Source organism: Oncorhynchus masou, chromosome 11 (assembly GCF_036934945.1).
Source record: "Oncorhynchus masou masou isolate Uvic2021 chromosome 11, UVic_Omas_1.1, whole genome shotgun sequence".
NCBI classification, from domain to species: domain Eukaryota; kingdom Metazoa; phylum Chordata; class Actinopteri; order Salmoniformes; family Salmonidae; genus Oncorhynchus; species Oncorhynchus masou.
The window spans coordinates 32,476,774-32,493,625 of NC_088222.1; the positions used below are offsets into that span (position 1 = coordinate 32,476,774).

The window sequence follows — 16,852 nt, forward strand, 5'->3', positions numbered from 1 at the left end:
TCATTCATGGGTGTTTCTTTAGTGATCAGTATTTTTCCACAGTATTCATCACTAAACAAGCATAGCTACTGTAGACGCGTTGGGTGTGTTGTAAACCTGAGATTTCTTTCTGTTAACACTGCCACCCTGATCTTGGATTATGAATAACAGGTTTTAGGTTTGAACATTTACCAACTAAACAAACTAAATATATAGACAATTGTGATTCTCTCATCCAGAATCATCAGATTGAGTATTTATGTACAACTACAGTAGCTTCTGGCTATCGATTAGATAACAGATTACATAAAACAAAAGACATATGTATTATGTAGCTATACTGGTAGATTGGAACATCAGACAAGACAGGTTATGAATGATTATTACATGGTCTATCGCATCATCCAAAACAAGCTATTTTCACTGGCTTTATCAATTTATCACAGTAGACAAGTGTTCCTAAAACACACAGGGGATTTTATTTAAGCAGTTTAGATTGATCGTGAACATCAAGGTCACTTGAAACAAGGCGATTTATCAGTAATAACTGTCCACCTTCCAACTTTTACAAGCAGTGATTTAAGGTCATTAAATACATTGTAATTTCTAAATGACTACTTATCTCTCCTTCATATGGTGCTGCTGAACATATAAACATTATTGTAACCTAATCTAAGGTTTGAGAACAAAGACCATGCGAATGTAACCCTAATCAAAACACTGATATGCATGTGTCACAATGTCTGAGCATGTAGCAGTTCAGGTACTCCATAAGGTTAATGGGTATCACACTCTGTATTCACTTCATATCTGTGTTATTCCATTACTTAAGAGACATATATATAATTCCCATACATAAGTACATTACATTTTCACATTTGAAGATCAAAGTCACATGAAGTTTCACATAGCCACATCCCCAAAATGCTGCATTGTGAGCTACAGTATTTCCCCAATATGTTTACATGTGTGACCCGTAAGAGTTAAACAAATAAAACTGGAGGGTGTTTAGCAGGCAAACCTTTCACAGGACAGGGTCCTTTGGCAAATGAACATAACCTGAAACTGAAATATGGCAATCCATGCCATCTAGTGGCCATTTGAAAAGATATGCATGAACTGAGCAGTACAGCAGATACGAACCGGTTCAAAAGTGTCATCCTTCAGGCAAATGTGTGTGGGATAATACGGGACAATGATAATCATTTAAATATCGCAGACATGCAGATGCCTGTATTCATTGCTAAGACAAAGTATAGATATCAATTGACAAATCCATCCAAAAACAAACCACTCCAAATTATTTAGTCAGGGTCAGTGGTCAGTCAAAACACTATTTTCTCATCCCTCATTTCTTGTTTTGACAGCAACATCAAAGCTTGTGCAGATAAACACTACCATTCAAAAGTTTGGGGTCACTTAGAAATGTCCTTGTTTTTGAAAGAAAATATATTTTTTTTTGTAGATAAAAATAACATCAAATTGATCAGAAATACAGTGTAGACATATATGTGTAGTTCCTCTGTCCTCTGTCCAGTATCTGTGTTCCTTTGCCCATCTTAATCTTTTATTTTTATTGGCCAGTCTGAGATATGGCTTTTTCTTTGCAACTCTGCCTAGAAGGCCAGCATCCTGGAGTCGCCTCTTCACTGTTGACGTTGAGACTGTTGTTTTGTGGGTCATATTTAATGAAGCTGCCAGTTCAGCACTTGTGAGGCATCTGTTTCTCAAACTAGACCCTCTAATGTACTTGTCCTCTTGCTCAGTTGTGCAGCGGAGCCTCCCATTCCTCTTTCTATTCTGGTTAGAGCCAGTTTGCACTGTTCTGTGAAGGGAGTAGTACACAGCGTTGTACGAGATCTCAGTTTCTTGGCAATTTCTCACATGGAATAGCCTTCATTTCTCAGAACAATAATAGACTAATGAATTTCAGAAGAAAGTTATTTGTTTCTGGCCATTTTGAGCCTGTAAATGCCCACAAATGCCGATGCTCCAGATACTCAACTAGTCTAATGAAGGCCAGTTGTATTGCTTCTTTAATCAGCACAACAGTTTTCAGCTGTGCTAACATAATTGCAAAATGGTTTTCTAATGATCAACGAGCCTTTTTAAAATTCTAAACTTGGATTAGCTAACAGAATGTGCCATTGGAACACAGGAGCGATGGTTGCTGATAATGGGCCTCTGTACGCCTATGTAGATATTCCATAAAAAATCTGCTGTTTCCAGCTACAATAGTAATGTACAATGTCTACACTGTATTTCTGATCAATTTTATGTTATTTTAATGGACAAAAGATGTGTTTTTCTTTCAAAAACAAGGACATTTCTAAGTGACCCCAAACCTTTGAACGGTAGTGTATGTATTTTAGGTAAGCCTTTATGATATTTTGCCTTGGGAAATACACTTTTTTTGTAATAGTACACATGAATATAATGACCATGTGCAATTCCCACTATGATATAAATGGTACTGAATTTTGTGTAGTGGAACAATCCTTAGATGAAATTGTATCATATCCCTTTGATTTGTTAAAAATATTAAAGTAAATCATCAAAAACACAATCTCAGAGCAACTTCAGATTTTGCAATGCAGATCCACACTTGGCATGAATCAAATATTGAAGTCAGAGTTTTCCTGTGTGACCAATCCCTTGCAGAGGAAAGAAATGGACAACATAATTGACATCAAACCTTTTCCTGTGTCCCTGTTTCAGTCCCGTCTGTAACCAACACACTGCATCATCTAGACCAGAATCCATCAGAGGAGGATGGATGGGTAATAAATAGTTCCCAGGTCTAAACACAACCATGACATACAGCCAGCTAATGCCGACTACCTGACGTTATTATGGTTTGTGAATATGCTAAGGTGTTATATTGAATGTTACATTAGATACTAGAGGTTGACCGATTAATCAGAATGGCAGATTAATTAGGGCCGATTTCAAGTTTTCATAACAATCGGAAATCTGTATTTTTGGACACCGATTTGGCCATTTAATTATTTTTTTACACCTTTATTTAACTTGGCAAGTCAGTTAAGAACACATTCTTATTTTCAATGACGGCCTATGAACGGTGGGTTAACTGCCTTGTTCAGGGGCAGAAGACAGATTTTTACCTTGTCAGCTCGGGGATTCAATCTTGCAACCTTACAGTTAACTAGTCCAACACTCTAACCACCTGCCTTACATTGCACTCCACGAGGAGCCTGCCTGTTACGCGAATGCAGTAAGAAGCCAAGGTAAGTTGCTAGCTAGCATGAAACTTCTTATAAAAACAATCAATCAATCATAATCACTCGTTAACTACACATGGTTGATGATATTACTAGCGTTACCAGCGTGTCCTGCGTTGCATATAATCAATGTGGTGCGTATTTGCGGAAAAGGACTGTCGTTGCTCCAATGTGTACCTAACCATAAACATCAATGCCTTTCTTAAAATCAATACACAAGTATATATTAAACCTGCATATTTAGTTAATATTACCAACTAACATGACTCGTTAGGAACTGTGTGCCCTGGCTCGTTGCGAACTCTGTGAAGACTATTTCTTCCTAACAAAGACAGCCAACTTCGCCAAACGGGGGATGATTTAACAAAAGCGCATTTGCGAAAAAAGCACAATCGTTCCACGACTGTACCTAACCATAAACATCAATGCCTTTCTTAAAATCAATACACAGAAGTATATATTTTTAAACCTGCATATTTAGCTAAAAGAAATCCAGGTTAGCAGGCAATATTAACCAGGTGAAATTGTGTCACTTCTCTTACGTTCATTGCACGCAGAGTCAGTGTATATGCAACAGTTTGGGCTGTCTAATTTGCCAGAATGTTCCGTAATTATGACAAAACATTGAAGGTTGTGCAATGCAACAGGAATATTTAGACTTACCCGTTAAGATAAAATACGGAACGGTTCCGTATTTCACTGAAAGAATAAACGTCTTGTTTTCGAGATGATAGTTTCAGAATTTGACCATTTTAGTGACCTAAGGCTCGTATTTCTGTGTGTTATTATGTTATAACTAAGTCTATGATTTCATAGAGGAGTCTGACTGAGCGGTGGTAGGCACCAGCAGGCTCGTAAGCATTCATTCAAACTGCACTTTTGTGCGTTTTGCCAGCAGCTCTTTGTCATGTCTTGTTATGTCTGTTCCTGTCCTTTCTCTTCACTCTGTCTCTCTCTGCTGGTCTTTTTAGGTTACCTTCTCTGTCTCTCATTCTTCAGCTGTTCTACATTTCCCCTAACTAGCTCATTCACTCTTTCCCCACCTGTTCTCTCTTCCCCCTCTGATTAGGTCTCTATTTCTCTCTCTGTTCCTGCTACTTTCAGTGTCTGATTCTTGTTTGTGTTTTTGATACCAGAAGCAAGCTGTCGTCCCGTTTGCTTCCACCTTGTCCTATCCTGTCGGAGTCTGCCTGGCAGGTGCATCCTGCATTATACTACGTTCTTTTGTTCCATTGACTACGTTGGAAGAGGATTTATGCCATTCCTGTTTTTTATTAAAGAACTCTGTTTTCTGTTAAAACCGCTTTTGGGTCTTCACTCAAGTACATAACACTCTTCTCAACGCTTCAAGCATTGAGCTGTTTATGACTTCAAGCTGATCAACTCCCGAGATTAGGCTGGTGTAACCGATGTGAAATGGCTAGCTAGTTAGCGGGGTGCGAGCTAATATCGTTTCAAACGTCACTCGCTCTGAGACTTGGAGTGGTTGTTCCCCTTGCTCTGCATGGGTAACGCTGCTTCGAGGGTGGCTGTTGTCTATGTGTTCCTGGTTCGAGCCCAGGTAGGGGCGAGGAGAGGGATGGAAGCTATACTGTTACACTGGCAATACTAAGGTGCCTATAAGAACATCCAATAGTCAAAGGTATATGAAATACAAATCTTATAGAGAAATTGTCCTATAATTCCTATAATAACTACAACATAAAACTTCTTACCTGGGAATATTGAAGACTCATGTTAAAAGGAACCACCAGCTTTCATATGTTCTCATGTTCTGAGCAAGGAACTTAAACGTTAGCTTTTTTACATGGCACATATTACACTTTTAATTTCTTCTCCAACACTTTTTTTTTGCATTATTTAAACCAAATTGAACATGTTTCATTTTTTTAGGCTAAATTGATTTTATTGATGTATTATATTAAGTTAAAATAAGTGTTCATTCAGTATTGTTGTAATTGTCATTGTTACAAATAAAATTAAAATAATCGGCCGATTAATCGGTATCTGCTTTTTTTTGGGGTCCTCCAATAATCGGTATCGGCGTTGAAAAATCATAATCGGCCGACCTCTAATAGATACACTAGTATGATTTATATATATTTTTTTTGCAGTATCCATATTCCAGGAAATTTGTTAGAGTAAATTTAAACAAAATGTCACTACAACATCACCACCAAAATCTAATAATCTACTATATGTTGATAGATGAAAGTGAAAAATCAGATAATTCCATATAAACTCTCAATGCTATACTGTACTTGGCAAATCGTCACAGTGCAGAACCAAAGGGTCCCCGGAGTGGTAGGTTGGGGTGTAGCCTGGCTGCCCTCTGGTAGTGGGGTGCATATGTCCCATAGACAGCAGAGGGGGGTTGGCAGACTGGCAGGTCAGGTCTCTGTACTGATGCCTGTTTAATGGCAGTCACCATCCTTCATGGTCCCCAGTCACTCAGCTAGTCTTTTGTGCCTCAATGTGCAACATGGGCCACACTCCACATAGGAACTGATTGAACACATTGTAGACCAGTGTTAGGTTAGTGTTGGTATTGTGGTGCCATATACACAAGCATAGGACTGGGATGTGTTGAAGAACTGGGAGGAAAGAACGCTTACCTTTACTTTTGGTCTGTGTTTGAGAAAGGTTGACCTTATCTGGAGGCTACGTGACAACAGAACATTTTAGATTTTTTTTGTGATACATTGTTGTAGGAATCATCTAATCAGTCATTACACTTAAATCATAAAATACGCAAGATACCAGCCAATTTATTTCATTAAACAATGATGACGTTCTTGAAGCAGCATAAATCAATTTAAGTGAACAAATACAAAGAGCAGGCCCTATTTAAATCCTATAGATCTATTCATGGCTTACCTGAAGAGTATGTGTAGGTAGGAGCCCAGGCCTGTGAGGATGTGCCACCAGGCATGGAACTGTGTCACCACCCCAACAACAGGGGGCAGTCTCTGTCTGGTGGATCTAAAAGGAGAGTGGCGAGCAAAGAGAGAGAGTTTTACATTTTGATTCTGTCTACAAATGGATGTCCAATATTCTGTTGGCAGCGTTTGTTATTTGATTGTACATTTACCTGAGTGAGTCACAGGCCAGATTATCAATGTTCCACAACATGAACCCCAGCAGAAAGACACTCAGGGAAATATAACACACAGGTTTGAGCCAGGGGTACACCCTGCAATGGAAACACAGGGAGTCCGATGAAATGTATAAACACTGTTATAACATAGCCCTACTTTGTACTGTAGTTTCTGAAAATGTCATCCAGAATCACAAATATCAGGATACCAGCAGCATCCAGTGAGTGAGTGGCTATTAAACAATTGATGTACATTGTAAGGATGATAAATGTACTCTTGACCTCTCGGTTAATTTCCCAAACTACCGGGACACATTTCTGCTGCCACACTGCCACTTACCATGTAACTATGAAGATAGAGCGCATCACCAAGCATGCTACAAGTGCACCATACATGACCTGAGGGGTGAGGACACACAAAGAACACGCTTTGAAAAGCAACCAAATCTAGACCTGTCATATTTTACAGTAGCCTAAACCTGGTGTTTTCAGAACAGAGGTGAAATGAAGTGTATAATGCACATGTTTTCAACCAGTCTGCTCAACACTAAGGACCTTGATAGACAACACTACTGTACAGCATGTACATGTTCCAACCACCAGGTTGTGCTAAATCCATGCTCAAATAAAGACTGCTATTTTGTGACGGTTAATGGAACATATAAATGGTCACCGTTGTTGTATTGTATCTAAATGGGTACACTGTAGCAAATCAAATACTTGCATCAGTTTGGTAAGAATCCATTTAAATAATATGCTGATATAGAGCTCATGACCACCTGCCATCTAACTGTCTCCAAGGACCACAATGGAAATAAGCCTTTGGGCTTTAATGTGTTTTTATCCTCGATCATTTTTAATGTATGTAATGTTGTCTACGGCTGGAGCAGCCTACTTCTTGTAATTATCTAATAAATCAATTCCATGTCTGCTTAAACTGACTGTTGTGGGCATGTTTATGGCTAAATGTGTGCCACCATGGAGCGGTGGGGTTTAGTTGGCAGAGACGGATCTGAAGTGTAAACAAAGGTTGCTTTGTCACGTTGTTTCTGTTGTTGTGGAGCAGCACAGATGCTTCTCTAGACTCTCAATATCCACAGCCTCACTGACTATTGTGAGGTATGCTAGAGAGGAGTTTATAATACAACTGTAACCTGGAGTTGTAAGATCAGACTGAGCCAGTCAAAAGGTGTTGAGCGACATTGTCAATAGCCCCAAGTGACAATGCTGCAAAATATTAGATTCCTGAACAGAGACATTTGAACGGACATGCCACAATAGCAATCTAACTGGATCTAACAGGACCTCATGTCCGGCTGTTTCCACAGTTAGCCAGGGGCAATATGTACCAATGAAACAGTAAACTCTAAGAGCAAACAAAGAGCATGCTCACGAAGAGTGAAAATGTCTTTCTTACCTGGTGAAAGACTGGCTCTTTCCATTGTAAATACACCTGGGGAAAAGAGATTTGAGGTAGTGACGTTAATCATTGATATATATAGTCATGGAATGAAAAGGGACAAAACATGTTATGTGGGAAATATAAGACACTCACCACACTGACTGAGACACTGAAGATGAATAACAACATGATAGGGAATACACCCAGAGTGTTTTTTTGCTTGAAGCATTCATATCTGCAGCAGAAAAAATGAATTAATTTCTCATTCCTCTAATGAAACACATATTTGTAATTATAGACATACAGTGTACAGTAAGGCTTTGAGAGGGATGGAGAGCAAGATGATGAACGATGACCCAGTTAAAATGGGGGAAGTGCAAGTGGCACTGAATCAATAGACATCAACTCTGTACCATGTCATCTATAGCCATGAAAAAGGTGTGTTTTCTTGGGATAAATCAATTGTAGGATTGGATTAACTTTTCATTGATCACATGTATACTGCCCTCAAATTACTTTCAGTGGGCTTTGGGCCTGGGCTGCTCAATGGCAATGGCACTGTGAAAGTTGGAGTGTAAATTCATTATGTTGGATACTTACAGACAGTAGACAAAGACACAGGTGCTGTAGATCATTGGCAGCTCGTCCAGCAACTGTGGGGGACAGACACCAGAGACACAGATAGTGATGTATAATGGGATGGTCGGCGCAAACCTTACTTTTAAGGAGAGTTGAAAAACAGTTTGAGCATTCTGCAGGAAACGATGAGGTGTCATTTTTTATGTCCTTAACAGCTGAAAAAGTCCATGCAATTATGAGAACACAGTGATCTATGTATGGTGGATGCATACAGTATGCTGACAAATCATGATTTATTTTTAGATACTAAAAGTCTGCTCACCTGCATCTCATATTGCAGCGTCATATGGAAGCACCAGGAGCCAATGCCAACAGCTGGAACAAAAGAAGAGATCAGATCAAACAACCAGCAAGAAGCATAGACATTCAAACCCATCTTTCAAATAAAGGAAAGCATCTTGATAATGCAATTTCAGTCTAAAAAAACTCTCACATGTAAATTTGGTGTCCAAAGGCCATTCATTTAACATAAAAAGATAAATATGTATGAATATTATATTAAATCACTCAACTCTTACCCTTCTTTTGACCCAGAAATATTTGTTTTGCAAACTATGACATTTTGAGCTCTAAAGCGTCAAAATGTCCTGCAGTGTAACGGTTAAAATTCTAATGACAAAAGTGTTTTTAAAATGTAGAAATTCATCTTAAAAATAGAAATGAACACCCATGGCATAATTGTGTTAGTGTTTGCAACAATATATAAACTTGTTGCAAACAAGTTATCAGGACCCTGTCTTTCAAAGATAATTCGTAAAAATCCAAATAACTTCACAGATCTTCATTGTAAAGGGTTTAAACATTGTTTCCCATGCTTGTTTAATGAACCATAAACATTTAATGAACATGCACCTGTGGAACTACGAGTGTGTGTTATCCATTCATGCTTTTTATATGTTCGATTTATATCTGTAAATTAACCAATGAAATCAAGCCACACCCGGCCATGATTACATACAGACACCTGTAATTATACCCTGATGAAACATTGGTTATTGAATTATTGCAACTGAGATCCTAGCGTGTGTGCGACTTTCCTTGTCTATGGAACACTTACCTGCCAGTCCAAGGAAGGAGTAGACGTAGCGGTACTCTAGGCCGTCTTTATACGTCTGGATGGCGCCGTAGATAGGAGGCAGGATCATAATCAGGTTACTGACAGTGTTCCCTGTACAACAAGATAACATTCAGAGTAACTGTCAGCGAAAGACAATACAACAATACAACAGCAAACAACAAAACACAGTCATTTGGTGTATATGACTAGTGTCTCTGAGCAGACAGAAAACAAGGTTTTAGAGAAAGAATTGTGTTTACATTCTGTAAGCAAGATTTAGACTGGTAAATTTAGTTTAATTTAGACATTCATTTAAAGATTTCACCACACCCAGTGATGGTTAGTGATCAAGTTAGGAACAATCAAACCATTTAACATATAGACTGATGGGAAATGGACATGCTAACGATTAGAATGGTGCTTAATGGGACTTATACAGCATACAAGAGGTAAAACACTAAAAGAGCTCCCTGGCTAACTCAGTTCTTTGTTCCTCCTGCATCCAGAGCTTGAAGCCTAGACTCTGAAATCTCAGACGTGGCGCATTGTTTACATTGTGGGAGGCAACCCGTCTGCCAACACTCTTAGAAAAAAAGAGTTACAAAAGAGTTCTTCGGCTGTCCCCATAGGATAATACTTTTTTGGTTTCAGGAAGAACTCTTGGGTTCCATGTAGAACACTCTGGGAAAGGGTTCTACATGGAACCCAATAAGGTTCTACCTGAAACCAAACAGGATCATCAAAGGGTTCTCCTATGGGGACAGCAAAATAACCCTTTTAGGTTCTGGATAGCACCTTTAAGGGAGCTTTGCTGCTGTATTGTATGTGTTGCTTGCGCTGCTGGATACAAAAGAAAAGGATTCATAAAATAATATTCTTACAAATCTAGGTACAAAAACAGGAATGTACCGTTGAAGTCGGAAGTTTTCATACACTTATGTTGGAGTCATTAAAACTCGTTTTTCAACCACTCCACAAATTTCTTGTTAACTAACTATAGTTTTGGCAAGTCGGTTAGGACATCTACTTTGTGCATGACACAAGTCATTTTTACAACTATTGTTTACAGACAGATTATTTCACTTATAATTCACAGTATTACAATTCCAGTGGGTCAGAAGTTTACATACACTAAGTTGACTGTCCCTTTAAACAGCTTGTAAAATTCCAGAAAATTATGTCATGGCTTTAGAAGCTTCTGATAGGCTAATTGACATCATTTGAGACAATTGGAGGTGTACCTGTGGATGTATTTCAAGGCCTACCTTCAAACTCAGTACCCTTTTTGCTTGACATCATGGGACAATCAAAAGAAATGAGCGAAGACCTCAGGAAAACAATTGTAGACCTCCACAAGTCTGGTTCATCCTTGGGAGAAATTTCCAAACACCTGAAGGTACCACGTTCATCTGTACAAACAATAGTACGCAAGTATAAACACCATACCATGCAGCCGTCATACCGCTCAGGAAGGAGACGCGTTCTGTCTCCTAGAGATGAACGTACTTTGGTGCAAAAAGTGCAAATCAATCCAAGAACAACAGCAAAGGACCTTGTGGAGATGCTGGAGGAAACAGGTGCAACATTATCTTTATCCAAAGTAAAATGAGTCCTATATAAACATAACCTGAAAGGCCGCTCAGCAAGGAAGCCACTGCTCCAAAACTGCCATAAAAAAAGCCAGACTACGGTTTGCAACACATCCCAACTGTGAAACACAGGGGTGGCAGAATCATGTTGTGGGGGTGCTTTGTTGCAGGAGAGACTGGTGCACTTCACAAAATAGATGGCATCATGAGGCGGGAAAATTATGTTGATATAATGAAGCAACATCTCAAGACATCAGTCAGGAAGTTATAGCTTGGTCGCAAGCATACTTCCAAAGTTGTGTCAAAGGGGCTTAAGGACAACAAAGTCAAGGTATTGGAGTGGCCATCACAAAGCCCTGACCTCAATCCTATAGAATATGTGTGGGCAGAACTTAAAAAGTGTGTGCGAGCAAGGAGGCCTACAAACCTGACTCAATTACACCAGCTCTGTCAGGAGGAATGGGACAATCATCAAACTTATTGTGGGAAGCTTGTGGAAGGCTACCCGAAACGTTTGACCCAAGTTAAACAATTTAAAGGCAGTGCTACCAAATACTAATTGAGTGTATGTAAACATCTGACCCACTGGGAATGTGATCAAAGAAATAAAAGCTGAAATAAATCATTTTCTACTATTATTCTGACAAATTTCAGTTGGACCTTGTGTGTAATTGACCAATAAAGTGATTGTAATCTTAATCTTGTGTTGTACATTAGGCTGACTGACTTCAGATCAAATAACAGCAGGCATGCCCCAAGGTGCTGTATTCAGGCAAATGCCAGGAACATTCCTGTTTAACGTTTCCGTACGTTGAATTTAGCAAACATGAGGAGAATCTCCTGTTTAACGTACTCTGACCTACCCTGTTTAATGTACTCTGAGCTACTATTGCTCTCCTCTGCTGAGGTTTTGAAATCTGAGCTCAAGCACACACACAATAGCACAAAAATTGTGGTGGCCTCTTTCTTTGTCAGTCTTCCACATAAAATTTACTGGACATTGCACATTCTAGGCCTTTTATTCTACAATTTAGGACCCATTTAAAAGCCAAACCAACCATTGAATCTCATCACGGACAACTTTAGCATTTTAGCTAATTATCAACTTTTCAAACGCTTAAATTGTTTTTCTACTTTTCTAATTGCTTAAATTGTTTTTCTACTTTGCAACTACTTAGCATGTTAGCTAACCCTTCCCCTAACCCAAACCTTAACCATTTGAGATAACCCTTCCCCTAACCCCTAGCCAATGTTAGCCAGCTAGCTAACATTATCCACCTAGCTAGAATTCATAACATATCATACATAACATATAGTAAGTTTTGCAAATTATTAACATATTGTTTGTTTTGAAAATGTGTAACATATCATCCGAAATGGGTGCTTGACATCCAAAACAATACATACCATAATAATACATAACTGCTCTTTAATAACTTGTTACTTTTATTTCTTATTCTTATATGTATTTTTTAAATTGCATTGGTGGTTAGGGGCTCATAAGTAAGCATATCACTGTAAGGTTGACTATTGTGACTAATGCAATTTGATTTGACTTGAAACGTAATGTCATACTAAATGGAGTATCTCGGATTTACGTACAGAATAATAAAAAGTGCTCTGAGACCAGGTTGCAGTAACACTTGACATTTTTACATTTCTAATTTCACCATTATTTAACCAGGTAGGCCAGTTGAGAACAAGTTCTCATTTACAACTGCGACCTGGCCAGGAAAAAGCAAAGCAGTGCGACAAAAACAACAACAGAGTTACACATAAACAAACGTACAGTCAATAACACAATAGAAAAATCTATGTACAGCGTGTGCAAATGTGGAAGAGTAGAGAGGTAAGGCAATAAATAGGCCATAGAGGCGAAATAATTTAAATTTAGCATTAACACTGGAGTGATAGATGTGCAGATGGTGATGTGCAAGTAGAGATACTGGGGTGCAAAAGAGCAAGAGGATAAATAACAATATGGGGATGAGATAGTTGGGTGTGCTATTTACAGATTGTCTGTGTACAGTGGTCGGTAAAATACTCTGACAGCTGACGCTTAAAGTTAGAGAGAGAGATATAAGCCTCCAGCTTCAGTGATTTTTGCAATTCATTCCAGTCATTGGCAGCAGATAACTGGAAGGAAAGGCGGCCAAAGTAAGTGTTGTCTTTGGGGATGACCAGTGAAATATGCCTGCTGGAGCGAGTGCTACGGGTGGATGTTGCTATGGTAACCAGTGAGCTGAGATAAGGCGGGGCTTTACCTAGCAAAGACTTATAGATGACCTGGAGCCAGTGGGTTTGGCAACGAATATGTAGTGAGGGCCAGTCAACGAGAACATACAGGTCGCAGTGGTGGGTAGTATATGGGGCTTTTGTGACAAAACAGATGGCACTGTGATAGACTACATCCAGTTTGATGAGTAGAGTGTTGGAGGCTATTTTGTAAATTAAATCGCCGAAGTCAAGAATCGGTAGGATAGTCAGTTTTACGAGGGTTTGTTTGGCTGCATGAGTGAAGGATGCTTTGTTGCGATATAGGAAGCCGATTCTAGATTTAATTTTGGATTGGAGATGCGTAATGTGAGTCTGGAAGGAGAGTTTACAGTCTAACCAGACACCTAGCTATTTGTAGTTGTCCACATATTCTAAGTCAGAACCGTCCAGAGTAGTGACGCTAGTCAGGCGTGCGGGTGCAGGCAACAATCGGTTGAAAAGCGTGCATTTAGTTTTACTAGCATTTAAGAGCAGTTGGAGGTCACGGAAGGAGTGTTGTATGGCATTGAAGCTCGTTTGGAGGTTTGTTTAACAGAGTGTCCAAAGAAGGGCCAGATGTATACAGAATGGTATCGTCTGCGTAGAGGTGGATCAGAAAATCACCAGCAGCAAGAGCGACATCGTTGATGTATACAGAAAAAAAGAGTCGGCCCGAGGCTTGAACCCTGTGACACCCCGATAGAGACCGCCAGAGGTCCGGACAACAGGCCCTCCAATTTGACACACTGAACTCTATCGGAGAAGTAGTTGGTGAACCAGGCGAGGCAGTCATTTGAGAAACCAAGACTATTGAGTCTGCCTATAAGAATGCGGTGATTGACCGAGTCGAAAGCATTGGCCAGGTCGATGAAGACGGCTGCACAGTACTGTCTTTTATCGATGGCGGTTATGATATCGACCTTGACCATAGCTGAGGTGCACCCATGACCAGCTCGGAAACCATAGCGGAGAAGGTACGGTGGGATTCGAAATGGTCCATGACCAGCTCGGAAACCATAGTGGAGAAGGTACGGTGGGATTCGAAATGGTCGGTGATCTGTTTGTTTAGTTGGCTTTCGAAGATTTTAGAAAGGCAGGCTAGGATGGATATAGGTCTATAACAGTTTGGGTCTAGAGTGTCACCCCCTTTGAAGAGGGGGATGAACGCGACAGCTTTCCAATCTTTGTGGATCTCAGGCGATACGAAAGAGAGGTTAAACAGGCTAGGAATAGGGGTTCCAAAAATTCCGGCAGATAATTTTAGAAAGAGAGGGTCCAGATTGTCTAGCCCAGCTGATTTGTAGGGAACCAGATTTGGCAGCTCTTTCAGAACATCAGCTGTCTGGATTTGAGTGAAGGAGAAGTGGGGGAGGGGGGCTTTGGCAGGTTGCTGCAGGGGGTGCTGAGCTGTTGGCCGGGGTAGGGGTACCCAGGTGGAAAGCATGGCCAGCTGTAGAAAAGATGCTTATTGAAATTATCGATTATCGTAGATTCATCGGTGGTGACAGTGTTTCCTTACCTCAGTGCAGTGGGCAGCTTGGAGGAGGTGCTCTTATTCTCCATGGACTTTACAGTGTCCCAAAACTTTTGGGAAGTAGTGCTACAGGATGCAAATTTCCGTTTCAAAAAGCTAGCCTTGGCTCATTTATATGGTCACTTTAGTAATACTGTGTTACTACACATTTATAAGAACAATGTAAGTGTTCTGTTATCTGTTCGATGCCTTTTTTTCGTCATATGATGCATCATGCATGTAAATAGTCATTCAACCCAGTGTTTTCACCTTCCTGTGGTCATGAAGGAGAAAAGACGAGGGGTGTTGGGTCACTCAGTGTAATCTGTCACGTATAAATCAGAGAGAGAGAAAGGTAAAAGAGCAGTAGTCCAACACAATTAACTATGACCCACTTGACATAGTTCCACCTTAAATACAATGTTGCATCACGAAGTGCCATTTGTAGCCAGATCAGACCTTCGTGCATTTTGTATCCTCAGAAAGCCTCGTGCTGCCTGCTGCACTCGTATTTTTTTATCGCTCTCGTGTATCATTCAGAAAGGTTTGCAAAAGAAAATCACGAAAGCCGAGTAGCCAGTTTTTATCTTGGAATGGAACTCTTAGTCTTCAGGTTAATTATCATTAATATAAAACACTTTGCGGGTGTCTATGTGAGAGGCTGTGCTGTCCCAGTATGAAGCTGAAGCTGTCTTGTAGCGACTTTAATGTGCGGTAAATTTTACGCTCCAGTGAATCAATGTATAGCTAGCTCATTGATATAACGTTAACTAGATAGCCTATTACAGTAATCGCAACAGCACTTGAAAGGGCGGTGCTGCAGCTGCAAGTGAAGTTCTGAGTCATCAGCAGGTCTGCGTCGTGGCATCGCACACGCAACTTACTTACCGGTATAAAACATCACCGATAAAATGTATCAGTTATAGTTATAGGTCTATTAAGATAAAAATATAAGAGCACCTTGATCTACTGACGCGAGCGTAAGGGAATGTCGTTGCCACCACCAGGCTCGTTGTCATGATGTTTACCTATTCCGAGACGGCCTTCTGTAAGGATCTACATCCGTGTTTATTGCATTCGTTTTGGTGTCCTAAAACTCCAGTTTAGCCATACGCATGGTGTCAGATGTACTTACAGAATTCTGCGATGTAGAAAGAGACGACATAATTCTCCTCACACCAATCCAGCGTTGAGGTTGGTCGCCCCCAATATCCCAGTCTGTCTGTTGAGGGAGCCATGATGGAAAAAACGAACGGTAGAGCTGTGTGTGAGGGAGGAGTGCAGAATCTTTAGTAGCCTACTAATGGATTAATGACTGAGAGGCTGCCTCCATTCACTCAATTACAGTTAACCTGAGCACAGTTGAGGTTTGGTTTGACAGGTTACTGCAGAAACATGCCTACAGGCACAACAGTATTTCCTTACTGCATATTTGGAAAATAAATGTATCAAATGAATAGCCCACTTTCTGGTACTCATACTAAATGTATTAATATGTTATTACTGTGTAATTATAATTTTACCATGTATTTTTTTTATCTGGTGATTTATATACTATAATACAATTTTCTTGAAGAATATAACTTAAAAATTCCTCAAGGGCTTCGGTCAACTGTCATCCTCATCAGAACCCAAAATATGCTTGTTTTACTTTGTTAGTAAACAATGCAGGCCTTACTTACTGTAAACACACACCGTATAGCCTCAAAACATGGTTAAAACTATCATTTTTATATTATTGACTGTCCGTCCTTGCATCCATAGCTGTCTATGAATTTGAAAGTGGTTACATTTTATGTATTTATTGGGAAATATACACTGCTTTGTTCCTGACAAAGGTTTAGAGGACCCGTACAAATAGATGGTGCAGGAAGCTGTGACATACTAACCAGTAATACCAGTTTACAGATAGTTTATTACATTGAGATGACAAGGGTAGCCACATTGTTTTGTGTGGTATGGCATCTAGCTATTCTGTAAACAGTAAGCCATTGACATTTGTTTCAGCCTACTTGTCCATGAAGACAATACTCTTCAAGTAGGCTACAAACAGCAAAAAATAATTGTGTGTGATTACC

The 16,852-nt window shown here is 39.7% G+C and overlaps 1 protein-coding gene across 2 annotated transcripts; it reads right to left on the reverse strand.

The window, feature by feature from the left end:
• Positions 1–387: 387 nt before the first annotated feature.
• LOC135548553 (alkaline ceramidase 3-like) lies at positions 388–16,578 on the reverse strand. Of its 2 annotated transcripts, XM_064978287.1 has the most exons (11): positions 15,910–16,578; positions 9,417–9,527; positions 8,622–8,674; positions 8,321–8,373; positions 7,874–7,955; positions 7,736–7,771; positions 6,659–6,717; positions 6,313–6,414; positions 6,099–6,203; positions 5,837–5,882; positions 388–5,726 (listed from the first exon to the last, which is right to left on the reverse strand). In XM_064978287.1, the coding sequence occupies exons 1-11, from the start codon at positions 16,010–16,012 to the stop codon at positions 5,673–5,675; spliced, it is 804 nt and encodes a 267-aa protein (XP_064834359.1). In that variant the 5' UTR covers positions 16,013–16,578; the 3' UTR covers positions 388–5,672. The 2 variants fall into 2 exon arrangements, with proteins under 2 accessions (XP_064834359.1, XP_064834360.1); XM_064978288.1 differs by lacking the exon at positions 15,910–16,578 and having other exon boundaries at positions 8,321–8,434; positions 9,417–9,460.
• Between the last annotated feature and the right edge of the window lie 274 nt (positions 16,579–16,852).

Bases quoted from the DNA above. Each gene is read 5' to 3' on its own strand.
- LOC135548553 (XM_064978287.1), bottom strand. From the start codon at position 16,012: ATGGCTCCCTCAACAGACAGACTGGGATATTGGGGGCGACCAACCTCA. The intron at 9,528-15,909 runs GTAAGTACATCT...CTTGTTGTACAG, and splicing joins TTTCTACATCGCAGAATTCT to GGAACACTGTCAGTAACCTG. The intron at 7,956-8,320 runs GTAAGTATCCAA...TTTCTGCTGCAG, and splicing joins TGTGTCTTTGTCTACTGTCT to ATATGAATGCTTCAAGCAAA.